Below are 27,550 nucleotides of genomic sequence, written 5' to 3' on the forward strand. Positions count from 1 at the left end.
TTCTTGTGCATCATCTTTTGAAGAGCTTCCTTCTGGGATGACAGCCATGCAGACCAATTTGATGCAGTGTGCGGCGTATGGTCTGAGCACTGACAGGCTGACCCCCCACCCCTTCAACCTCTGCAGCAATGCTGTCAGCACTCATAAGTCTATTTTCCAAAGACAACCTCTGGATATGACGCTGAGCACGTGCACTCAACTTCTTTGGTCGACCATTGCGAGGCCTGTTCTGAGTGTAACCTGTCCTGTTAAACCGCTGTATGGTCTTGGCCACCGTGCTGCAGCTAAGTGTCAGGGTCTTGGCAATCTTCATATAGCCTAGGCCATCTTTATGTAGAGCAACAATTCATTTTTTCAGATGCTCAGAGAGTTCTTTGCTATGAGGTGCCATGCTGAACTTCCAGTGACCAGTATGAGGGAGTGTGAGAGCGATGACACCAAATTTAACACACCTGCTCCCCATTCACACCTGAGACCTTGTAACACTAACGAGTCACAGGAGGGAAAATGGCTAATTGGGCCCAATTTGGACATTTTCACGTAGGGGTGTACTCACTATTGTTGCCAGCGGTTTAGACATTAATGGCTGTGTGTTGAGTTATTTTGAGAGGACAGCAAATGTACACTGTTATACAAGCTGTACACTCACTACTTTACATTGTAGCAAAGTGTCATTTCTTCAGTGTTGTCAAATGACATGATATAATCAAATATTTACAAAAATGTGAGGGGTGTACTCACTTTTGTGAGATACTGTATGTGTATATGTATATATATATACACACACACACAAACACAATATATAAAAACACAACAAATAATTAAAATAAATAACAGACTACACATTGTTTTATAAATATATTTGATTAATAAATAACATTCAGAATGGTAAAACAAACCAAAAAAAATTAATAATGATATTAGAGAATGCAATAGCACTCGTCAAATAACCATATTAAACGACAAAAGGAATCTATTTTTTTACTGTTCACATGGCGAGACAGCTTTCTTTGCAGCAGGTCAACACACTCTCCTCCATGCACGCTCACGATGACATGCACAAGGGCAAGGCTTGTTCTCGCACGTACATTTAATGAACAGTGACCTCTATTCACAAATTTCTCTAGGTCATTGATTTCGGCACAACACCACCAATGTCATTATGAAAACTGACTATTAATTCTGTGTTAATTAAGCATGTTTTTGCATCATGTGACTTAGCCAGTTTTCTTTTTAGGTTTATCAAGGTTTAATATCTTTATGAAGTTTTGAGCCATCATTACCCTGTGCCAGTTGTGGTAGTAAAAAAACAAAAACAATTAATTGTCATTCCACAATTGATTTAATTGTTTTGTTCCTCACTGCAACATATGTTGTTTTACTCAAAAAACAGTCTTTGTAGCCTTTTTGGAATCTTTATCGTCCAACTCTTTCTATGCATGTTTGAAAAGTTACATTGTGCATTATGCGGAAGAAAAAAACCCCAACAAACATACAGTACAGTTACTTATGTTAAACCCCTTTTGTCGTTCAAAGCGAACAATAAATACAATTAAAACACCCACACATAAACGTACAATGTCATTATTTTTTGATGATTTATTGCTCCAGTGGTAAGCATCAACATCAACTGTAAGAGGTACACATATTTAATATTTTTATTTGTTTCATAAACCAAACAACAAAAATGCAATATAAATATGTTGCTCAGTAAATATTCAATCAAAGTAAGTTAACGGTGCAAATAATGCAAAAACAACGACTTAAGAGTGATAAGATAATAAAAACAATATCAATACAGGTCCCAATTTACAAATAAATTACTACTACATGAGTGTTTGTTGGCTACATAAAGTGAGTATATAACTTCATGTATTTGTGATATATCTGTTTCTCACAGGAGGTTGTTTAATCTGAGAAAGACACAGAGGAATTATAAAGGCTAAATCCAGCATAGAGGGGTTTAGTGAATGTGGTGTTGAATGTGTGTAAGTGTGTGAGTGTGTTTGTGTCAGAGACGCTGTAGAAGGACAGAGTGCCGGCCGGCCAGTCCAGATACACTCCAACTCTGTTAGATCGGGGTGACAGGACACATATGATGGTGCTCTTGAAATCATGCCAGTGTGTGAATTGATCATTAGTGCACTCCAACCTCCAAGACTTTTCATTGTACCCCAAAACACATTCATTTCTCCTTCCTTTCCTTTCAATTCCTTTATATGCCACTGATATATCAGCTTCCCTCCCACTCCACTCAGTCTCCCAGTAACATCGTCCAGTCAGACTCTCTCTACACAGAACCTGAGGATAGTGCTCAAATCTGTCTGGATGATCAGGATATGACTGATCCTCATTCACATGCATCACCTTTCTGTTCTCCTTAGACAGAATGAGATGAGTGTTTGCTGTGTTTGGATCCAGTGTGAGATTACAGAAATCTGAATATAATTAAGGAAATTAGAGGTGAGAGCATTTATAAAACAACAATAAATAATGACATGAGAGCATACTTGTGTTCACCTACATTTCTGTAGTCCGGCTCTTGCCCTGATCTCTCCACCACACTTCACACTGTGAGGAAACACAGCACTAAATAGTTAATCTCCAATTATTTTAATTAATATGCGCATATAACGTACAAGTTGAGTTGAGAGGAACAAAAATCATGTACAGTGATTGATATTTCAGACTTATGATGATGATTGAGCCCAAAAAGTATATTTGATGAAAAATCTTTTAGGGGACATGGACTTTGTGTAATGAACAGTCTAAAATGTAAGTTGTTATTCATTTTTAGATAATACATTTATAAGGCAAGGCAAGTTAAGTTTATTTATATAGCACATTTCATACACAATGGTAATTCAAAGTGCTTTACATAGAAGAGATTAAAATAAGAATAAAAAAAAATAAGAACAATTGAAACAGTTTAGAATAAAATAAAATACAGTACAAACAGTCGGACACACAGTGGCACAGTGCTCATTCAGTAAATGCACAGCTAAACAGATGTGTTTTGAGTCTGGATTTGAATGTGTCTACTGTAGGAGCACATCTGATCTCTTCTGGAAGCTGGTTCCAGCTGCGGCTGGCATAATAGCTAAAAGCAGACTCTCCTTGCTTAGAGTGAACCCTTGGTATTTCTAGCTGATGTGATCCTAATGATCTGAGTGATCTGTTGGGTTTATATTCAGTGAGCATATCTGCAATATATTGAGGTCCTAGCCCATTGAGTGATTTATATACCAGTAATAATACTTTAAAATCAATCCTAAATGTAACTGGGAGCCAGTGTAAAGACCTAAGGACTTGTGTGATATGTTCAAGTTTTCTGGTTCTGCTCAGAAGTCTTAAGGTTGACCTGCTGGTGATGAAAGCATGCACAAGTTTCTCTAGGTCTTGACTGGAAACAAAGCATCTAATTCTTGCAATATTTTTCAGATGATAGTATGCTGATTTAGTTATTGCTTTGACATGACTACTGAAACTAAGATCTGACTCTAGAGACACACCAAAATTCCTGACTTGATTTTTAGTTGTTTGACCCCTAGCGTCAAGGTATGCATTCACCTTGAGAACTTCATCTATGTTTCCAAACACAATGACTTCAGTTTTGTCTTTGTTTAACTGAAGAACGTTTTCGCACATCCAACTGTTTAATTCATCAATGCATTGGCACAGGGAGTCAATGGGGCTGTAATCGTTAGGTGATAGGGCTAAGTAGATCTGTGTGTCGTCTGCATGCCTGTGGTAAGCAATTTGGTTCTTTCTCATTATTTGGCTCATTGGGAGCATATACAGGTTGAACAGGAGTGGCGCAAGAATTGAGCCTTGAGGGACTCCGCATGTCATGGACGTCCACTCAGACTTATGGTCTCCTATACTCACATAATAACCTCTCCCTTCTAAGTATGACCTGAACCATTTTAGGACCATCCCAGAAAGCCTCACCCAGTTTTCCAGCCTGTCAAGAAGTATGTTGTGATCGACAGTGTCGAATCCAGCACTGAGGTCGAGTAGTACCAGTACTGATAATTTGCCTGTATCAGTATTTAAGCGAATATCGTTTATTATCTTTATGAGCGCTGTCTCTGTGCTGTGATGCAATCAGAAACCAGATTGAAAATTGTCAAAGTATCCATTTGAGTTCAAGAATTTGTTCAGCTGATTGAAGACAACTTTTTCAATGATCTTGCCTATGAAAGGAAGATTTGAGTTCGGCCTATAGTTGCTTAATATGGTCTTATCCAGATTGCTATTTTTCAAGAGGGGCTTGACAACTGCAGTTTTCAGGGAGTTTGGAAAACTCCCAGAGAGAAGTGAGGAGTTTATCACTTCTAGGAGATCTGCTTCTAAACAGTTGAACACACTTTTGAAAAAAGATGTGGGAAGTGCATCAAGGGCGCAGGTTGATGTTTTAAGGTGCTGTACGGTTTCTTCCAAAATTTTGCCATCAATTTCTTTGAAATCAGACATAGTAACTACTTTCTCAGGTTGTGGTTTGATTTGTCTGACCCCAGCCCAACTCAAGGATGTGCTGATCACCTTTCTGATATTATTGATTTTTTCAGAGAAGAAAGAAGCAAACTCATTGCACTTGCTGTCTGAGAGCATTTCACTGGGAATCTGGCTTGGGGGGTTTGTCAGTCTCTCTACAGTCGCAAAAAGAGTGCGTGTGTTGTTTAAGTTGCTGTTTATAATATTCAAGAAGAAAGTCTGTCTAGCTTTGCCTAGTTCCATATTAAAAGCATGGATGCTGTCTTTGTAGATGTTATAATGGACTACAAGTTTTGTCTTTTCATATTTTGCACTGCTGTTGAATTTCTCCAAGGTGCTTTTTGTCGGCCACTCTTCTTCCTGACTTTCACAGGAGCAATATCATCAATTACACTTTTAACTTTTGAGTTAAAAGAATCAAGGAGTAAATCAACAGAGTCAGCAGATATAATTGATGTTAAAGATATAGCCTTCATAAATAGTACACTAGTGTTCTCATTTAAGCATCACTTCTTGACAGACACAGATCTAGCTTCAATGGCAGGAGAGATCAATATATCAAAGAAAATACAGAAATGATCAGACAGTGCTACATCTTTAATAACAATTTATGAAATGTTTAGACCCTTACTGATAAGTAAATCTAGAGCGTGTCCATGATTGTGTGTGGATCCATGTACGTGCTGAGTCAGATCAAAAGTTTTTAAAACAGTTTTGATTTCTTTGCCATATTGGTTTCTGAATTATCTATGAATGTTAAAATCTCCTGCAATGGCAAAACAGTCAAACTCTGAGGTAATTGTTGATAACCGTTCTGTAAAGTCCTCAGCAAAGGCTGGAGAGTATTTTGGAGGCCTGTAAATAATGATACGTAAAATGCGTGGAGCACCTTTTAACACACTACCCAAATATTCGAAAGACGGGTAATTCCCAAATGTTATTTGCTTACATTGATAGACATCTTTAAAAAGAGCAGCTAAACCCCCACCTCTCCTACCTTCTCTGCAGACACTCAAAAAAGTATAGTTAGGAGAGGATGTTTCATTAAGGACTGTTGAACTACAGCTGTCTTCTAGCCAAGTTTCATTTAGAAACATAAAATCCAGGTTGTATGTGCTTATTAAGTCATTGACTAGAAGTGATTTATTTTTAAGTGAGCGGATGTTTAAAAGTGCTAACTTAACAGTTTTTGTCCCCACAGCAATCTTAGTTTGGCGTGTAATAGGCACCAGATTAGATGGGTTTGCTGTACGGCTTTTGAAGGCCTTAAACTTTATATCATGTAATCGAACAGCAATAGAGAAAGATACAGGCACACTGGGTTCCCGCTTGTTTTGTAAACATTTGAGAAAGTTACTGTTATCATAGCGGGGACCCGACACATATCACTGAGTGCTGGTATCAGTTGTTTTTTGTTCACCTCGAGCAGATGGAGGAGAGTGTGAGCCCTGGCGTTGTGGCAGAGGCCGAAGAGCTCTCACAGGAGGAGGGAGAGGGCGAGCTGGGCCCGCAGTCTTTGGTGGTTGAGGGGCCTGCCATTTTTTGCTTGATATCTGGGGGCTTGCAGCAAAAGAGTGGGATAGTTTGGTTCCAGCATACAGCAGTTCTTCCATTTTCTCTGAGAAGCACAGATGTGGAGATGCTGGAGAGAGGGACAACGTGTCACTGGGTGTTTTCCAGAAAGTCGTCCTTGGGTGCTGAATCTTGGAGCAGTTCTAAAATGTCACAGTCTGTCTGTGGTGAGCTTTGTGGGCAGGGCTCAGCTGAGATTGTGTCCGTGAGCAGAAATTGTTGTGGCTGAGTGGTGTTATCATTGTCCTTGTATGATTTGTCAACCGCATGTCCATTCAGGTGCTGAAGTGAAGTCCTGTGGTCATTTTTCTGTGTCCAGGTGTGTGTGTGCCATTCAGATTGAGTGGATTGGCACACACTGCAGAAGGATGATTGAGGGAGAAGTAGATATTGTCCTTTAGCACTCTTGAACCAAGTTTGTTTGGGTGGTGGCCATCCTGTCGAAACAGTTGCCTCTGACTCCAGAAAAGATTGAAGTTGTCAATGAAGTTCACTCCTTTTATATTGCAGGTTTTTTGCAGCCATGTATTAAGCCAAAGCAACCGTGAAAACCTGTATGATCCTCTTGCTGGAAGTGGTCCACTGATGAATATTTGAACTTTCAGTCTTTTAAGTGTTTCAAAAAGTTAATTGAAATCCTTCTTAATGAGTTCTGACTGCTTTTTATGAATATCATTCTTCCCCACATGAATGATGAGACGATTTGCAGTCTTATGTTTCATCAGAATGTTCTGAAGTTCCCTGTTTACATCCGAAGTTGTTGCTTGTGGAAGGCAGCACCTAGTTGTATCCCTGCTGCTAATGTTTCTGATTATGGAGTCACCCACTATCAGAGTCCTGGGCCCGGCTGCGCTCTGAGCTGAGGGCCGCTGTCTGCTCGACCTTGAGTGCCAGTTAGCATCAGCGTTAGCTACTGGCTGATTCAGTCTCTGTTCGATCACATTCATCATGTTTGGGGATTCCTCCTTCATTAATACTTCAAAACTGTTCTCAAGATGTATAGGCGGTGGTAGGAAACCAGTGTTTGCAATCCTTGTCAGAGCCGTATCTGGGGCAGAGGATGCTACTGCGGCAATATGTGATGCTCGTGACAATCTGATGTCTCGAGTGCCTTTTGGTCTCGCTCCCTGTTTGTGCCATCGATTTGTAAGTTGATCGGCTTGTTTCTCTACACTCAGTGTGGCCTGTCGAGGAGCACTAGATTCATGGTACTCACAGGCTGTATGCTGAGGGCGTCCATGACGAAGCACTGTTGTGTGTTCCGTCTGGTTTGGTGGTCCCGCAAGTAACTTTGTTTCAAGAACTGCAATCCTTTGTAAAAGTCTGTGGCAGTTAGTGCAACAAGTAGATTCCAGAAGAGGCATTTTCTCTTATCCTTTTGAATGTAGGCAGTTGTGTTTTCCCTTCCCTGGAATGAAAGCTTTCAGTGGGAGGCTGGTCGGATAAAATAATTCTGCTTCTTTTGTAGTAGTAGTCCAAGCTTTTGAGCACTGTGCTGATTTGCTTAAGTTAAAATTAGTTGATAAAAGGAGATAAAATATAAAAATATAAAAGTGATAGAGCAAAGCGCGGCGCAGTAAGCAAGAGCATCCGAACAGTAGCTGAGCAGTAAGAGGAGAGTATGCATCTTCAGACATGTTGCAAATCAATGATGACCAATCATCACTGGTGTAAAAAGGCATCTTAAACTATAATTATTTGCGGGAATTCTGTTCTCCAGATTAAAATGTTAAAAAGATCATCATATTTTTGTTCAAGCTGTTGGGAAATTAAGTAAAAACAATAAAACCACACTGGCATACATTCAGACAAGAGTCAATAACAATGAAGGTAGATTTTAACTAAAAAGTTGAAAACTATTTAGCACAGGCAGCCGCATACACTGAAGACACAAAGATGTGGACTGACCGTATGTCTAGAAAAACAAGACTGTACGTGGACAGTGTGCACAAACTATGCTTATAACGAATATTTTGTCATGCACATTGGGTGAAACACATTCCAACACAGGGAAAACCGAAGCATACTTTTATCTTTACTGTTCAACATACTTGAGTTTCTGTAGTGTGCAGTTTGGATCATTGAGTCTCTCAGTGAGCAGTTTGACTCCTGATTCTCCAGGGTGATTGTAGCTCAGATCCAGCTCTATCAGGTGTGAAGGGTTTGAACTCAGTGCTGATGCCATATAATGACAGCCGACCTCTGTCACCATACAGCCTGATAAACTACAAACATCAAATCAACAGTTAGATAATCTACAAAAGAGACATAAAATACATCATACAATGGTCCATTAAAACTCAAATATAATATTCCTCTTTTATGGCCTGCAGATGATACCAATTGATATTTGGTTAATAAATTGTAAATAAGTTCAAATATATGTATTTATACTTTTACTACTATTGTGTGAAAGAGCATAATTTAAGCATTATATCTCAGCCCTTGAACATCATCGTAACTCTCTTTGGGACTCTTCAGGGGACAAAAACAATAATTTCAGGGGCAATGCCTTGCTCATAATCACCATGAGCAGGATCAAAGTAAACATAGCTTTTAAGGGGAAATTCTACAAATTTAAGTCAAGCCATAAATTGAAATACCCCAGTATCTCCAATGTACAGTTTGTACTCTTCAGTGCATCAGAGAGCAGCTTCACTCCTGAATCCTGCAAGTCATTGTTACTCAGACCCAGCTCTCTCAGGACAGAGTTTGATGATTGTAGAGCTGAAGCCAAACTTTTGCAGCACTGATCAGTAAGATTACACATAGCAATCCTGGACAGAACAACAAAAAGTAAAAAAAAAAATCCACACATATTTAACACAAATTCAAAGACTGGAATTCAATATTCAAATAGGTAATTATTGCATTATTCAAGAGTTGATTGATTGGAATTAGTGAGCCCAAAGTGTGTTAAGAAAATATTCCCCATTTGAAAATTAAATGTGTCATGAATTTCATTTTTTTATTTTACAATGTTCACTGATTTCTTCATCAAAAATCGTCATATTTTAGAAATTATTTGACATTTTCTAACCGTTTTTTTAGCACTCTGATTAAAATGCTGCATTTTCAGGTCATGTCCCTTTTAAAACTTAAATGTAAAAAACCCCACTGCTATGATTAGGTAACATCTCTGCATATTAAATAAGTATCAACGCCCCCACCTTTATGCTTGTGGAATTGTTTTGAAAATCTCATGCACTATAGCTGCAAAAGAAAATGTACGTTTTTTAAAGGAGTTTTAGGGGGGGACTGGGTAGCTCAGCAAGTAAAGATGCTGTCTATCACACCTGGAGTCACAAGTTTGAATCCAGGGTTTGCTGAGTGACTCTAGTTATGCTTCCTAAGCAACCAACTGGTTGCTAGGGTGAGTAGAGTCACGTTGGATTAACCTCCTCAAAGCTGCTAAGTGGATCTCGCTCCCAAAGGGATGTGTAGTGAGTGGTGCGTGGATACCGCTGAGAATAGCGTGAGCCTCCACACACACTAGGTCTCTTCTGTAACGTGCTCAACAAGCCAAATGATAAGATGCACTGATTGACTGTCTCAGATGCAGAGGCAACTGAGATTCATCATCTGCCACCCGGACTGAGGTGAGTCACCACGAGGTCTTAGAGAGCAATGGGAATTGGACATGCCAAATTAGGGAGTAAAGGGGGAAAACAACAACTAAAAACAAAGGAGTTTTAGATATTTTATATTGTTAAACAAGCCAAAACAAATAAAAAACACATTTGGTTGCCGTGTATAATGGGGCTAAGACTACCCTCTCTCATCTTTCTTTCATGAGAAATGCACAGACACATAAGTCAAGAGCCATCACATTATAATTCAGCTGCATTAATCATGCGCTCGAACAGAATGTGCCTAAGCTGAGGACAGTTTCAATTTCTCCCCTTAGATTGGAACACTTCGTGCTATCATAGAAGAGGTGCTGACCGCACAGAGAAATACCAGTTTCTGATTTTTTTGTTATTTACATGATCTGCTTCTACATTATTTTAACTTTAATAAAGTTATTACGCATTAAATATACCTGCATTCTGTCAGGCGCAAACTGCAGTGCTGTTCTCACGCATCATTGTTAGAGTTTAATGTGATCTCATGTTATGTTAAATGAGATCAAACGACTATTGGTCAGCTGGTTTAAAGAAAGCCTTTTTTTGGACTAATTAATACGTTTTGAGTTCTGAAACTTACAGGATGTTTTTATAGTTCTATGACCTCTTATATGTCAAAAGATCAAGGAAAATTTGATTTATCAATGCATGACACCTTTAACTGAAGCTCCTGACCCGTATCTCCATAATTTTATGCAGTGCACTGCTGCCACATGACTGGGTAAATAGATAATCGTATGAATAAGTAGGTGTACAGGTGATTTGTACCTTGTAATATATATATATATATACACACACATACATACACACACAATTTGAATTTGTTTATTCCAAATAAAGTATCGTTTAAAATAATCATTTTTGGTTTTGGGTTTGGACAAGAATTTTCATTTCTGTGCAAAACTAATACATAATACATCAAATGCAAAAAATATAAATACCTAAGTATCTCCAGTGTACAGTTTGTATTCAGTGCATCAGAGATCAGCTTCACTCCTGAATCCTGCAGGTCATTGTTACTCAGGTCCAGCTCTCTCAGGAGGGATAATTGTAGAACTGAGGCCAAACTTTCACAACACTTACTAGTGAGATTACAGATGGAAAATCTAAACAGAACAAAGTTCAATTAATTCCATTCACATTTTGTTCTAGTTCAGAAATGGTCTTTGGGGCAGCTTACATCAACCACATGTGCAAAATCGGTTTATTACACAATTGTACAGTTGCAGCCAAAAATATTGGCACCCTTGGTAAATATGAGCAAAGAATGCTGTGAAAAAAAAATCTGCTTTGATTATCCTTTTGATCTTTCATGAAAAAAAAAAAAAAAAACACAAAAATCAAACCTTTAATTGAAGTAAAACAATTAAAACAGAGTAAATATCTAATTATTAAATACATTTTTTCTCCAAAAAGCATCGACCATTATTATTGTGACCCTTTTATTCAATAGTTTTTGCAACCTCCCTTTGCCAAGATAACAGCTCTGATTCTTCTCTTATAATGCCTAATGAGGTTGGAGAACACCTGTCAAGGGATCTGAGACCATTCCTCCATACAGAATCTCTACAGATCCTTCAAATTCAGAGGTCCATGTTGGTGGACTCCCCTCTTCAGTTCACTCCACAAATTTCTATGGGGTTCAGGTCAGGGGACTGGGATTGCCATGACAGGAATTGATTTTGTGGTCAATGAAGCATTTTTGTGTTGATTTTGATGTTGGTTTTGGATTATTGTCCTGCTGGAAGATCCACCCAGGGCCCATTGTAAGCTTTCTGGCAGAGGCAGTCAGGTTTTGTTTTTTTATCTGTTGGTATATGATAGTGCGCATGATGCCATGTACCCGAACAAGATGTCCAGGACCTCTGGCAGAAAAACAGCCCCACAACATTAAAGATCCAGCACCACATTTAACTGTGGGCATTGGGTACTTCTTCATCTCTGTGTGTGCCAAACACATCTCTGGGGTTTGCTGCCAAAAACCTATTTTTTTGTTTCATCTGACAACAGAACCCGAAACTTTCTGAACCCAAGACCCAACTCATTTCAGCAATTCTCCAGCTGTGATCCTTGGAGATTCTTTGGCCAGTTAAACCATCCTCCACACTGTGCATGGAGACAATATAGACACATGTCCTTTTGCAGGCCAATTCTTAAGATCTCCAGATGATTGGAACTTGTTAATTATTGCCCAATTTTCAATGCTTTGGCTATTTTCTTATAGCCACTTGCCATTTTGTGAAGCTCAACAATATTTTGCCGTACATCAGAACTACATTATTTAGTCTAACCCACTGTGATGGATGATTAAGGGAATTTGGCCTTTGTGTTACCTCATATTTATACCCCTATGAAATAGGAAGTCATGTCTGAACAATTTCATGTCCCTAGTCACCCAGATGCACTAAAAAAATTAAAATATGAACAGAAATATACTTCACATATATTTTACTTATTAGAATTTCTAGGGGTGCCAATAATTGTGGCCAGCGTGTTTTGGAGAAAAAAAAATTTTAATAATGAGATATTTCCCCTCTTTCAATTGTTTTACTTCAATTAAAAGGTTAGATTTTTGTGATTTTTTTAATGAAAGATCAAAGTATAAACAATTCAAGATTTTTTTCACAACATTCTTAGCTCATATTTACCAAGAGTGGCAATAATTTTGGTCACCACTGTAATTAATTAACATTTAACATAATGTAGTTCACGGATTCTTGAGATAAGGGACAAAACATGTTTTTATTTTTTAAAACTAAATTAATTTTAAATGGATATATTTGTAGACAAAGGTCTCAGCTAATGAATTATGTAAGGTAACAGGTTTTTATAAAAACTCTTTTTTGTTTTCTTCTGAAAATTGCATCTTACTGTCATTTGTGTCAACTCTGTCAGACACATAAAAAACTTGCTATTTTAATTTGATTAATCCAACAAGTGTAGTCTTTAATTATCCAATAATACTGTTCAGTAAAGGAGTTAAGTGATAAAATACATTCAATATTTAATTTTTTCTGTTTTCATACGCTTCTGAAAATTCTGACAGAGTTGACAAAATGTACGATTTTTCCATCTTAATCATGTGTTGTCCACTGGAGCCATTTGGTTCCCCCCTCAGTTGAAGATGCCTCTATGAACTAAACTAAAATGCCAAAATTGATCCCACAATTTTAACAGAAATTATACTAATGAGAATGACGGAGTTGACCAGTTGAAGCTGTGACCGCAGAGACTTATACATTGTTTGTTTAAAATATGAAAAATATCAAACATAGCAGACCACGTGTCCTACTGTTGCATCCACAAAGAGCAGGAATTGGGAAAGGGGTACTCGGAGATAAAGCTGATGAGGACATTTTCTGATTTATTCAGGATTTTTTTTTAAACCTGACGAAGTTGACGCAAAGTTAGGACACAATTTGTTACGTTTTTATGGAAAATAATTAAAAATATCATTTAAAGTTTTCTTAATGTATTGTTTGATATCTTACAGATCCCTACCTTTCATTTGATATTTATATGTATGAATTTGTTGCATTGTTAAACACTGTTTAGCAGTTTAACATTTTGATGTCTTGCTGAGGACAGGTTAAGTTACACGTGCTTCCAAGTATAGAGAATGCATTTAAAAAAATTCTAATGGAAGTAACAAAATGCCCTGAGTATACATATTTCCTTTAGATTTAACTTTTCCAGTATTTCTCTTGTTATGAATTTCTTGATTTTTAAAACAAAGATGACAATTGTATGTAAGATATGTTTGTCCCATTTTTTTACTTAAAAGTGCTATGGAAAAACAAACTAAACTACATTTAAAAACACCATATTTCTATAGGACTAGATTTAATATTCTGACTGTACATGAATAACAGCACCTTACTGAATTGGAAAACTATTCACCTCAGTGTCTCTAGTTTACAGTTTGGACTCTTCACCGCATCAGAGATCAGCTTCATTCCTGAATCCTGCAGGTCATTGTTACTCAGATCAAGCACTCGCAGGAGGGACTTAGGTGATTGTAGAACTGAAGCCAAACTTTCAAGGTGCTGTTGTATAAGATTACAACCAACAAGCCTAGACAATGAGACAAAATATATTATGAAAGAAGATGTTAGTTTAAACTGTTTGACCACAGTCTCAACAGAGATGAACTGGACCATTGAAATACCAAAGTATTTTTTAGTATTACTTACATTTATCTTTTTAAAATTTTTATACATTTGGCAGACGCTTTTATCCAGAGTGACTTACAGTGCACTTATTACAGGGATAATCCATCCCGGAGCAACCTGGAGTTAAGTGCCTTGCTCAAGGACACAATGGTGGTGGCTGTGGGGATCGAACCAGCGACCTTCTGATTACCAGTTATGTGCTTTAGCCCACTATGCCACCACCACCACTCCAGATCCACTCCAAATACATCAGTCGTGTGACAGAAATTCAGGGATTCAATGACCATCAGAAGGAGGAATATTTCAGGAAGAGAATCCGTGATGAACATCAAGCTAGCAGAATCGTCTCACACATTAGAAGACTTACAAGTAACACTTCAATGTCACTGTGCAAACAAATGTTTTTATTTTGATTCATAAATTGTATTTTATATTTTATTCACAATATGATTTTATATAATGATTATTTGAAATATAAAACTCACAGAGCTTTTCTGCAGTTGTTCACGGCTGGTATCAGTCTTATTTTACCCTCATTTGTTGTATTATATTTCTTGAGATCTAATTCATCCAGCACATCCTCTGACATCTGAAGCATGTAGGTGATTGCTGAACATTGAGCAGGAGAGAGTTCATTTTTTGAGTCTTTCTCTGATTTCAAAAACTCCTGAATCTCTCTGTACAGAGTCTGATCTTTCATCTCCAGCAGACAGAGGAACAGATTGATGGATCTTTCAGATGAAAGATTGTATGGGGCAGTTCTCCTGTCTTTAATTTTGTCTTTTATATATGCCATTGTTCTCTTAATGCTCTCTGAGCTGTTCTCTGTGTTTGTCAGTAGATCCTGTAACAGTCTCTGATTGGACTCCAGTGAGATGCCCAGCAGGAATCGCAGAAAAAGATCCAGGTGTCCATTTTCACTCTGAATGGCTTCATCTACAACTCCTTTCAGCAAATTATGCAACGAATGAAAAACCTTTAGTGCTTCTTTAGTAGTACTCGCATAACTGTGAAACCAGTGAAAAGCTGCCAGAAACTCCTGAAAGCTGAGATGTATGAAGCTGTAGACTTTCCTCTGATGAATCACAGATTCCTCCTTAAAGATCTCAGTGCAGATCCCAGAATACACTGAGGCGTCAGTGATGTCTATGCCGCTCTCTCTCAGATCCTCCTCATAGAACATGACATTGCCCTTCATCAGCTGTTTGAAAGCCAGTTCAGCAAGTTTCACAATCACTTCTCTGTTGGACTGCAGGAGTTTCTCTGGATCTCTCTCTTCATACTTCTGATTCCTCATATTGATCTGAATGAGCAGGAAGTGGATGTACATTTCAGTCAGAGTTTGAGGGATTTCTGCACTGTCATCTTGTTTCAGGATGTTTTGAAGCACAGTGGATGAGATCCAACAGAAGACTGGTATGTGACACATGATGTGGAGGCTTCTTGCTCTTCTAATGTGTGAGATGATTCTGCTGGCTTGATGCTCATCACTGATTCTCTTCCTGAAATATTCCTCCTTCTGAGGGTCATTGAATCCCTGAATTTCTGTTACACACTTGATGTATTTGGAGGGGATCTGATTGGCTGCTGCTGGTCTTGAGGTGATCCAGATGAGAGCAGAGGGAAGCAGATCTCCTTTGATGAGGTTTGACATCAACACACCCACTGATGAAGTCTCAGTCACATCAGGAACTTTCTCAATGTCTGAAAACTTCAGAGGAATTCTGCTTTCATCCAGACCATCAAAGACGAACACAACTTTACACTCATTATAAATCTTTGAGTCCAGATGATGAAGTTCAGGATGAAAGTCCAGCAGAAGTTTGTGAAGACTGTACTGCTCATCTTTAATCAAGTTCAGCTCTCGAAATGGAAGCACAAACATGAAATCTACATCCAGATTGGCTTTTCCCTCGGCCCAGTCCAGGATGAACTTCTGCACAGAGACTGTTTTTCCAATTCCAGCGATGCCTTTAGTAAGAACAGTCTTTATTTGCTCTGTTCTCTTCTCCTCACATCCTGGTTCAGGTAAGGGTTTAAAGATGTCATTGCAGTAGATTGGAGTGTCTTGTAAGTGTTGAGTTCTGGCTGTTTTCTCCATGTGTAAAACCTCATGTTCTTCATTCACCCCTTCACTCTCTCCCTCTATGATGTAGAGCTGTGTGTAAATCCTGTTCAGGAGCGTTTGATTCTCTTGTAGTTTGATTCCCTCAAATAATCTCTCATACTTGTTCTTCATGCTGGTTTTGTGTTGGTCTTTGACTCTATGAAGAACATAATTTACTGGTTGGTCAGAATCCTGATGCAGGTTTTCAGTCTCCTCCAGCATGACTGGATTTGTATCTTGTTGAGTCTGACAGAACTCCACAGATCTGATTAGATTATATGCATCCCTACGATGAAGAAAATAAACCAGGAAAAAGACAATTCAGTGGTCAGAATAACCCTTGGAGAACATCAGAGATATTAATGTGACAGTGTGATGTGAGTAATGTTGGATGAGAATATTAATCTCTCTAGCACATTATGAGAATGTATAGTGTTATTTCCATTGAGCTTCTTAAAAAATGTATCATTTGAGATGCACTAGAGTAAATCAAAAACTTAATGTTTATACTCACACAGGGTCAGAGGTCACTGCTCCATCACTAAATTCAGGGGGAATCATCATAGAGTCGTCACTCTTCATAGACACAAAGCTAGGTTCTGGAGATGCTGCAGTTTTTCTCTTCCTCCTAGTGATAGTTACAAAAGACAAACAAAACCACATTTTAGATCTGTCTGTTGATTCTCTTTCGATTTCTTTTTCCAAGCACTGGCTAGTGTCTGTATAGCTTTAATGCACAACAAGTCGTTTTGAATAAAAGCATCTGCCACATGCATAAATGGCTTGTATATTACCCGAAGTCACAAGTTTCTGCACCATCACTGAATGCGGGACTCTTCATGTATTCATCGTTCTTCATAGACACAAAACTTGATCCTGCAGATGCTGCTCTTTGCGTTTGCTGCTCATAAGCAGCACACTCTTCTGTCTGCTCACATAAACTTGTTTTTGTGGTAGTGCTCTCCTCCTCTCTCTCCTCATTGAGACTCATTTTAGAGGCAGTGTCCCCAATTTGTCTTTATTCAGACAGTTTAAGAATGATTTCAGACCTTTATATAGAAACAAATAAAAAAATAAAGATACACATAGACAGACTGACTGACTGATCCAATTTGGAGGGTTTTTACTCTTAACTGATTCATTGCAGCATCAGACGAAAATAACCTTCAAATTAGGGATGTGTTCGAAGCCGAATACCTTATTTGGAATGACATGAATAATGACTTCAAAAGGAGCTAAAGGATTCATACGAATAATATAAAACACATTTTTATGACTGATTATCCAAAAAGCACAAGGATAAAGCAACATTTTATATAAACATGTCCAAAATTACAACAATTATGAATCTAGCCAATTATTCTAAAATGTAAACCTTATGAATGCAAATGCACACATTGTGATTTCAGATTGGATGTGCGCGATCCTGGTTGCAAGAGAGGGTAGAGTCACATGGGTTAACCTCCTCATGGTCACTATAGTATGGGGCGCACGGTGAGGTGTGCGTGGGTGCCACAGAGAGTAGTGTGGGCCTCCACATGCACTAAGTCTCCAAGGTAACATGCTCAACAAGCCACATGATAACATGGATCACTCCGACGATACATGCTTGCAACTTTATAAATAGGTGTTTAAATAGAATTTCAGGCACTGTAGATTATGTTCAATAGCTGGATATTATTATTTTATAATAAGTGATACAGGCATTCGCTAAATCACCAATAAACCCGGTATTTTTTCAGTCAGGTAACTTGTCCGATCTGACAAGTAAAATTCATTTTGACTTGCCTTTGCAAAAATCCAGGCAATTGTTAATTTCAAGCCCTGCCTTCCGTAAGAATCCCTGATAGACTTAAGGGACTTTCACCTGTTTGTAGGCCAAATTTATTTTATTTGAATTTATTTTAATGTTTTAATTTGTATTTATTATTCACTGCAAAATGTGTGCTTGACACCTCTTGCCTTCAGAATAAACCTAGTTCGAATACAAGAATCGCCTGCTTGCATATGAAGAGACTGAGACATGTAAATGACCAGTCACGGTTCATTTTGTTGTTATGTGCCATCGTGTTACTACAATAAAAGACCAGTGTGCAACACGGTGTCATTTTAATGGTCCGAATATCAGAGCTGCGTGTCACGATCCCTTGTCGTCTGCCCCGTGTTTCATGTTTCGATCCCTTGTTGTCTGCACCGTGTTTTCCGTTTCACCCGTCACCGATCACGTTCCATGTCATGTTTTCCCTGTTGTCCGCCTCAAGTCTCACTGTCCTTGTGTAAACTACACTTCCCGTCTTTCCCGGCCCTTCTCTGCGTTATTGTCCGCACCTGTCTGTTGTTTTGTCATTACCGTGTCTCTTTATTTAAACCCCGCTGCTTCCCCTTCCCTTTGTCGTTCGTTGCCGTTTTCATGTCGATGTCTGGAGTTTCATGTTCGTGCCTATGCCCGTTACTGCTCTTTGTTCGTGTTCCCTACTGTTTACCAGGTCGATCGTGGATTACCCTGCCCACTGTGGATGTTCTCTGCCCAGTCACTCCTGCACTCCTCCTGTGTTAAATCCAGTATTTCTAGTTTGTGTTTTCCCATCGTGGATCTTTTCATTTGTTCCTGAGTTTGTTTACTTTGTGTTGTCTCAAATAAAACTGCGTTTGGATCCCAAACACCCGTCTGCCTTCTCCTGCTTGCCGCAGTCGTAACACCGCGACAGAAGTGTTTAAGCTCATAATGTTAAAGTGCTCGTCTGTTTCATTCTCCCTCCTCTCTCTCTCCTCAACAGTTCCCTGTGATTTTTAACTGTCTTGCCTAAGTATAAAAAGGCAAATATAAATTAGGGATGTGCATTTAATTACTCGAGTACTCGTCAAGTGCTCAAGGGGCAATTACATGTTCATAACTGCATATATAATAACCTGTCTGACAAATGTCTTTGGATGCTACATTGCATCTTGTTGTTCCAATGTATCGCCTATTCATTATTATAGGCTGTTATAAAATAGTATGTTACAAAATGTACAAACGTTTGCCTAATCAAAATATAATGCATCATATTTTGTCATTATGTGAAGATTCGCTGCCCAAATCTGAAAGAATGTGCACAACATGCACCTGTCTGTTATTCCTTCAGGATACCATAGTAATCTTGCATCTGGTGCTGGGGCAGCTGGGAAGGGTCTGCTGTCATTATACAGAATGGGACTTCACTGAAGCCTTGTGGAGTTTTTTTGACACGTGAGACTACACTCTGAATGGAGCGGAACACTTCAGGTGTTTTTTTATCCTCACTGTAACACGATGACATCAGATCGATCCCATTCTTGCACTAAAAAAGTCTAGATTGGCGCAACAAATCAATATGCTTTTAATGTTTTTTTAAAGGGGTCATGACATGGGTTTTTTTTTATTGTATTATTATGTTCCCTTAGGTGCAATTATAGTATTAATATATTTTTTTTTAAGAAAAACTTTTAAAATCTAGTGATTTATGACCTTTTCCCACCCTGTTTCTCATCCTCTGATTCAAACAGTCTGTTTTGGGGGCGTTTTCCATTTAAGACTTGAAACTTAAATGGAAACCATGGTTAGCCAATCATAACCACTGTTATGATTGGCTAACGTCAGTGCCTATGTATCAATTATTGACGCCCCCAGCCAGAACAATATGCAAGTAAACTAAGTAAAAACACTGTGATTATTCATAATGAATGAAATTGCGCTTTAAAAAGTAGTTTAAAGTTTAAAATAGATTACTTACAGTTTGCGTCGTCGTTGTTCCCAGAATAGTCGGCACGGACTTACTGTATCTTTGAGCAACAGTTTTCTGGCAAAGCCAGCATCATATTGAGATTTGTTCTCAAAACAGTCATCCTTAAAATGTACAGAACAAACGCTTAAGTTAACACTGCCGTGACTGGGTCGTCCGCAAAAAATAAACTGCATCCATTTTTCCCTGACGTTTGGATCTTTCGGCAGCTTATTCAGAGGTTTTGTTTGACCACAGCCAGGAACAGCACATCTGTGTGGCATCGTAATTTTCCTGTGCACAAGTAGTCTCTGTCAGAGCTCGCTGTCCATCGACTGAACACTTGTGAGGCGACGGCGATACTGAAATGAGCGTAGTTGTCTTGCGCTTAAAGCGTAGTTATCTTGTGCTGGAGGCGGTCATATGCAAACGCTGGTACGTCACTTCTAACCGTCACGTCACTTCTAACCATGAATCCAGAACGAGCTGTATTTTGAGCTTGATTAAATAAATGATTCGTTTAGAATGGGGAGGACGTCTTAAAATATTAAACTTGCAGGACGTTTTAATGATACAAAGACCTCTTATATACCAAAAGATCAAGGCAAATTTGGTTTCTCATGTCATGACCCCTTTAATAAGACACATCACTCCTGCACGAAACACTGAATAAACAAAAACAAAGGGAAACGTTCGTCTAGTGTGTGTTTACATAGAAAACAAATGCGTTCGGTGTGAACAGCCCCTTACAGTACGTGGAGGTGCTTTGACGTTGCGTCTTGCTCTCTTATAAGCGTTTCTTAGATTAAACAATGAGTTGTGTAAATGCTTTTTCAGGAAAGATGTTCAACGTGGAAATGTGTGTCTCAATATCCTCGCGTTCAGTTCCAATCTGTTGTGTTTTGTATGATTGAACAGACCCTGGCCTGTGCTCATAGTCTGAGCCACTTCACCACCAAGTTCAGTCAAATACCACTGCTATCTGTGAATAATTCTACCCTACATACATCTGTAATGAATTAACAATATGCTATTTTGCTGTTATTATAGCTTTTCTCTGGGGTAGTTTACTGTGGCATCAGTGCAAGTGTAACACCATTTGAACTGCCTATTGAAGCGTTTGCCACCTCATTTGACTATAAACATTTGAGAATATGGACCAACTAAAACATTTTATTTATTATATATTTTATGCAAATGACGTCCAGTATAAGAATGTTCAATGCAATAATACAACAGTGCTGAATGGTTTATGTATTTATTGCACCCTTTTGTGGACTAAGTGTGATGCTCCTGTTCTACCCACTCCATACGGGACTCTAAAAGGCTACAGCCTCTAGCACTAATGCCCTCTCACTAATGCACCTCTTGAGGTCAGGAGAGTGAGGTTTATACACATTGCATAGCTATCTATCAGCTGGCCACCGATACACTCACCCCCCTAAACCTCACTCCCATCCGGGTCACGGCACCATTCTGATGCTCCTGTCCTACCTGCTCCATACGGGGCTCAAACCGGCGTCTCCGGCATGAGAGGCGGGTGCGCTAACAAGGAAACTACAGCCTCTAGCGTCAATTTAAATGTCAGCTGACATTAAAATTTGAATATTAGTTTGTATATTGATATTTATATATCTATTTCATTTTAAAAAGTAAAATACATTTTCATGGTTCATTCAGTACTGTCTATTAATACTAATAATACAATTCAGCACTATTTTACTTTGTATTATTTTTTCATTCAGTATCAATTTTAAAAACTATCGGTTAATTAATCGGTTATCGGAAGGTACTGCCCAACTTCGTTATCAGTAAAATCAACTATCAGTCGACCTTTATTCCATCAGGATCGGCGGATCAGGATAAACTCAGAGTTTACATAATTAATGATATCTCACTGATCACGTCATTGTTATCGCGTCTGCTCTAATGAGACTTACTCGGGCCGGGCGTACACGGTGCGAGTTCTGGCACTCAGGAGGTTGTGAGCCCCAGCACACATTACGAGTCTGTTTATCTGATAACTGTACAGATGCAATCGCACAAATGTCCCCGCTATTTATCATTATAAGACATCAAGCCAGAGGAGGACATTCCTTTAATAAAAAGAAGACAAGGCTAGAGGATGCATTATCTGAAAACTCATCTGCTGATTTAAAAATTTATATATGGATAATTATTACAAATGCTGTCCAACAGCAGATTCAGATTTCGAAAGAAGGAGGCTGTGTAATTTCATGACTGCACACATTAGAGGATGGATACCCGAACCGACAACGACGGGACCCGACGGGCCGGGCCGGGTTCGGACACATATTTTGAAATGACGTTCGGGTTCGGGTCGGGCTCGGTCACGTCGGCACGATAAGGCATTGAACATTTGAAATTTAAAACAGCTTATTATAATGTTTAACTGGATGCAAATGTTTATTTTTGTGATTAAAATAAATTTAAAATATTACCCTAACGTCCATCTTCATGTGTGCGGAAATTTGTTTATGTTGCTGTGACAACGCACAACATGTGCGTGCATAATATTGCATATTTGGCTACATGTGGCTGGCAGCGCAACGATGGAAGACGTTAAAAAGAAGTTATTATGATTAATATTATCATTTCAATAAGCTGCATTTGTGTTACGTTAATGTTTTGTTCTGTTAGCTTGGGCAATTTTTGGTAGACCTAGCTTTGTTCATTTAATTTCAATTGGCTATTTGTTTGGGCCTCTTGTGCGCGCCTGTGTTAACATGCGCTTTGTTGGCCGTGTGTGGCGCACGCTTATGCGTTGCGCACATCTGTAAACATTACCGAATGCCTTCCAGTTGCTAAATAAAAGCGGGCTTTCTACACAAACAAATGTACGTGTCATTAGTATGAGAAAAAAAAACGAGACTTTTAACTGTGTCGGGCTCGGGTCGGGCTCGGACATAAATATCTTAATGACGTTCGGGTTTGGGTCGGGTTCGGTTACTGCCCTGTCGGACGCGGGCCGGGCTCGGACAGAAAAATGCGGCCCGATCCGCACTCTAGCACACATCATTCATAATGTCAGTGTGTTGCTGCAGTGCATAATAAGAGTGCAAAACATTTTCAAGATTAAAAAAGAAAGTGTGCAAATTTCGTGCACCGTTTCTGCCGGTTATCCTTGGATTTAATCCAGTCCCGGCGCCATGGGCGGGCATTGGGGGGCCTGGCCCGCCCTGTGAGTCACTAGTGCCCGCCCTGTGAGTCACTAGTGCCTGCCCTGGACGATCCTGTCTCACTTCATCAACTCTACGTCACGTCTCACATCTCATTTCATCGCGATCTCACAAAGCTCTTTTATTATGCAGCATGCAGAATTCAGCACTGAACAAAAACTCCAACGTTTTGAGCAGTGAGTGGATTTTATCTGAAATGCATCTGATTGGCCATTGCGTTTTAGAAATCAACACATATGTCTGTGATTGGCTACATTGCACAACGCTGCACAAACACGTTATAATGAGAACATCTACTTATGCTTGCGACTGTAAATCGTTATTTTGTTTAGATGTTCTTATTGCTTTTGTGCAATAGATGAATAACAATGTATTTGTTTTTGGATGTTTTATTTAGATATGGAGTCCCACGAATCGTTTTATTCTCCCGCAACCCATTACCGCCCGCGCCCGCACTCGACCATCAAATCTAGTCTTTAAATTTTTAAATGGATTTGATTGGTTTGTCGATAGTGAGCGCGGGAATGTTTGTTTGTGTCCTAAGCATAGTAGCGCTTAATAACGATAGCTGTTATTTTTTTTTTAAACAACTATGCTGAGCTATTTCGTGTGACAGTTACCATGGATATACGGCGTTTCTTAATCAAAGACCACCAAAGTCGGCAGAAGAGAGCAGCGAGGTAAGGGGAGAAGACCCAGGGTGTAGCAGTTCAGAAGAGGTCGATCCCAACACTGCAGAAGCCATTCCAGCGATACTAGTTGGTCTAACGTTACTTGCCAAAGCCATAGCCTCAAGCAAGGGACGTCACGGCCACAGGTGGGTAAGGGATAAGCGGCTGCGGTGTTAAGCGAGTCATTGAGTCATTTGTTCAAACGATTCGTTCAAACAGCTGATTCATCAAGAATAAAGAAGTCGTTCATGAATGGGTCATTGAATCTTTGACTCAACCGATTCGTTTAAAACACTGAATCATTTAGTAATGAAAACACGGTTGACTGTGAGATGCGTTCTGTTTCTGCTGGGATCTTTGTTTTAAAATAGAACAAAAAGTCAACATTGCATCTAAAATGGAAGTGACTTAATATTAATTACTTGTTTATTGAACTGTCTAAATCAGTGTTACATTTTCAATCGTGATGGTATTCAGGACTTGGTTGTATGGTGTTGCTTCATGTTATAAATATAAAAACTAACTTACACATTTTGATTTTTTACCGCAGTATGCTAACTGAGTTTCTTTGTGTGAGCTGCAGTTAGGCCTATTTGTTTCATCGAGAGGCTGCGCGAGCCTAAACCGCACAAATCTTTAGCGTCAGTTATGAATTTGAATAGCGTCAGTACATTATGTAACAGGCTACTATCGATCATTATCATTGTATCATACATATTCAATTCATAATCGGTCATATCATTTAATGTTATTATGCAATTAGGGAATTAGGTTTATCTCAGTTGTGCCCCCCTGAAAAAAATTTAATGTCCGTCCGTGAATTTGTGTCTGGCGCCGGGTCTGATTTAATCTAAGCACAAACATGACATGTAGTGCAGAATTTTGAATTATTTTTATTATAAAATGAATGATTATTAACTGTATTATTCAGCTTTAGATGTAGGTGTCACACTTATGACTGGTTTTAATGGTTTTTACAAGTCTGAATCTCATAATTGCAGTAAAAGCAAAACTAGTTTCAAAAGTTAAACCAGTTGTTAGATGTTGCAGATCCGAATTCAGTCAGACATTTATCAGTCACTTTGATAAACTAACATTTAACTTCAACCTTTTAGTCGGATTGTTTACATTCACAGCACTAGAAATATCGTGAAATTTAAAACATTATACATGACAGGGCTCCAGACTAACTTTTCCACTGGTTGCACTGGTGCTACCAACTTTCTCAGTTGGTCGCACCAGCATATGATTTGGTCGCACCTTTTTTTTTTTCTGCTACATGCCATGGGATTAATCAATGCATACTAATGAATAGTGGTCTTAATCTGCATACTCTAGTTTTGCACTGATGTCAAAAGACTGACAGTGACACAAGACCTCATGTTAGCAAAATGTTTTAATCTTTTAACAATCAAATCAAAAATACTATTATAAAAACATTTATGTTTTTTAACGTTTGATATATAATTTTACTGTCTTCACAGCTGTTCAACCCTTTGTCGCCTTGGTTGTGAATAAATATCAACCTTAGTAACACATTGCAATTGAATTCAGAGGGGCCAGCTCTTATATTTGGGCCTCCTGGTCCTCTTTCCTTGGGAGAACCACAGCCTAACATCCTGACTGGCATCATATTCCATCAGCTCTGGCCCCTCAACACTAATTCTAATGAGGTCCTCCACAGTATCAGTATGGAGATTTGCTCTAATGTCCGACTTTATTCTCTTCTGACATGAAAATCCTCTTTCGCACACTGCTGCAGATATTCGACAGTAATTTTAATCTGTAATTTTAAGCATTTTACATTTGAATTATATACAATCTATCTATTTACATTTTAATTATATTCTATCTATCTATCTATCTATCTATCTATCTATATATCTATATATCTATCTATCTATCTATCTATCTATCTATCTATCTATCTATCTATCTATCTATCTATCTGTCTATTATCATCATCTTTCTATCTTTTAAAAATCATTGAACATTCAAATGTATGCATTCAATTATAAAAGATTAGACTATTATAATACGCTGATACAGATTATTCGTTATCAAAGTTTATAGTTGTAATAAAAAAGAAATCTCACACTCCTTACCTTCTGCATGGGCGTGTTGAACGTCAATATGACCAATTAGGATATTGGTAGGTCTTCCATTATCAATGACACGGGCATAGACAATCTCACATTCTTTGTTGGAGATGTCTGTATCTCCATCAATCATAAATGATAAATAGTGGGCGGAGGAAATTTTTTCAGCCGTCTTTTTTCGCAGATTGTCTGCTATCGCTCCTATAAATTGGGCACAGGCCATGTCGTTGGCATAAGTGGGATTAACATTCAACCAGTTCTTTTTCATCAGTATAATTTCTGATTTGAATTTTGTGAACGGGAGTTCCTCTTTTGCTATGTTATAAGCAGTGTTAAATTTTATAATAATTTCCTTTTCCTCTGTACGTCGAGCGATTACTCTCATCTAACCGCTGAAAAGACGTAGGAAGGGGCTCGGTGTTTCGTGAGACGGTCCCTGCAGGTTTTATGTTTTTTGCTTTCATTGTGCAGTTTAATAGACTCAATCTTAAATTGCGTAGACCCTGTAACCAATTTAGAATGACCTGCAATGGATGGGCCACACTGTTTACAGTACAAACAATGCATGGCATTAGCCTCGTATCGCAACCACGGGTACTGTCTAAGCCATTGCTGCTGGAAGTTGTGCCTTTTCTTTTTCCTTTGCTCACTTAATGCATTTCAAAAATCTGGGCAAAATTATTTATTGAGGAATTCTGAATGAAATGACTGTCTGTCATGTAAACACGGAAATACAAATAAAAAAAACCATTGAACTCAAGTGTCATCATGAAACTAATAAAACAAACACTGCGCTTTAACATCAGCAACATCCAATCAAATCACTCCTCCTCGTAGCTGCCTGCACGTGCACTTTCCCTGGCCTCACGGCTGCAACTTGCGCTCTCTTCATCTACTCTATAACATAAAAAGGGAACAGAAAGGTTGTATTTCTTTGTGCGTATAGAATAACAGAAACAACAAAGGTGAAAATGCACTACGCTATACCTCCTCAGATTGGAATACCAAACTCCTTCCTACATACATTACAAAACGCTTTGTTAGCGTCACGTAAAACTGCAGTAATCCAGGGGTATTTCCCTACCCAGTCCTCCCGATACCTGCAGAGACGTTTTTGCTTTTTAGCTACGTGTTCATCGGGTCCCGGGACACCAGCCTGAGGCTCCATTTCAAGATTGAATGAATGAATGAATGAATGAAATTCGCGCCTTGCCGCCTACGTAGCCTACTGCAGCTCTCTACGTTCTTTTACTGTCTATGGTTGCAATGAGCAGCCGACAGGAGCTGGCTGCAGGACGGCAATGAGCAATTTTTTATATTCTATCACACTATAACTACTCGAGAGTCTGCTCTTGAGACTTTGTTCTAATTTTAGGGACAATTAGGGCAGGATTCGGGATTCGGGACAACCGCTTGGATTTCGGGACTGTCCCGAATTTTTCGGGACGTCTGGTCACCCTAGCAATGCGCGTGACGTGTACGTTGTTTATAAATAAACTGCACGTTTCTTGCGGAAGAACACTGTAGCCGGAGCTACTTCTCTCCGTTAATGTCTATGGCGAGTCGCGCAGGCACTGGGCAACATCGCAGCCAAGCCGAGCCCGGGATAAAAAATAGTCAGAATATAAACATTTATTATAGGCGTACCGTAGTGATTCAGGATAAGTCAAAAACACGATTTGGAAAACAGATTCATGATGTACTCGTTCATTTTGAACATAAGTTACGGACTGCAGCAGCTGCTGTTGATACAACGGCGTTCTGTTGCGCGAGCGTCCACTCGCACAAATGCGACCACATAAAATTTGAACTCGCACATTCTGAAAAAATGGTCGCATTTTGGTCGCAGCCTGGAACCCTGCATGC

At 38.9% G+C, this 27,550-nt stretch overlaps 1 protein-coding gene across 2 annotated transcripts in view; it reads right to left on the reverse strand.

Annotated features, from left to right (window-relative positions):
* Positions 1-1,407: 1,407 nt before the first annotated feature.
* The window catches only part of LOC127651725 (NACHT, LRR and PYD domains-containing protein 12-like), a 26,949-nt gene continuing 806 nt past the window's right edge, over positions 1,408-27,550 (reverse strand). The window contains exons 2-10 of one of the 2 annotated variants that reach the window (XM_052137705.1): positions 16,769-17,023; positions 16,489-16,602; positions 14,353-16,260; positions 13,596-13,769; positions 10,637-10,801; positions 8,673-8,846; positions 8,121-8,294; positions 2,525-2,571; positions 1,408-2,438 (exon numbers count right to left, since the gene is read on the reverse strand). In XM_052137705.1, coding sequence (XP_051993665.1) covers positions 1,909-2,438; positions 2,525-2,571; positions 8,121-8,294; positions 8,673-8,846; positions 10,637-10,801; positions 13,596-13,769; positions 14,353-16,260; positions 16,489-16,602; positions 16,769-16,965 — 3,483 coding nt within the window. In that variant the 5' untranslated portion in view covers positions 16,966-17,023 and the 3' untranslated portion in view covers positions 1,408-1,908. The remainder of the gene's footprint in view (positions 2,439-2,524; positions 2,572-8,120; positions 8,295-8,672; positions 8,847-10,636; positions 10,802-13,595; positions 13,770-14,352; positions 16,261-16,488; positions 16,603-16,768; positions 17,024-27,550) is intronic. The other variant, XM_052137706.1, reaches the window with a different exon arrangement.

The sequence above is a fragment of the Xyrauchen texanus genome, chromosome 11 (genome assembly GCF_025860055.1).
Source record: "Xyrauchen texanus isolate HMW12.3.18 chromosome 11, RBS_HiC_50CHRs, whole genome shotgun sequence".
Lineage (NCBI taxonomy): Eukaryota > Metazoa > Chordata > Actinopteri > Cypriniformes > Catostomidae > Xyrauchen > Xyrauchen texanus.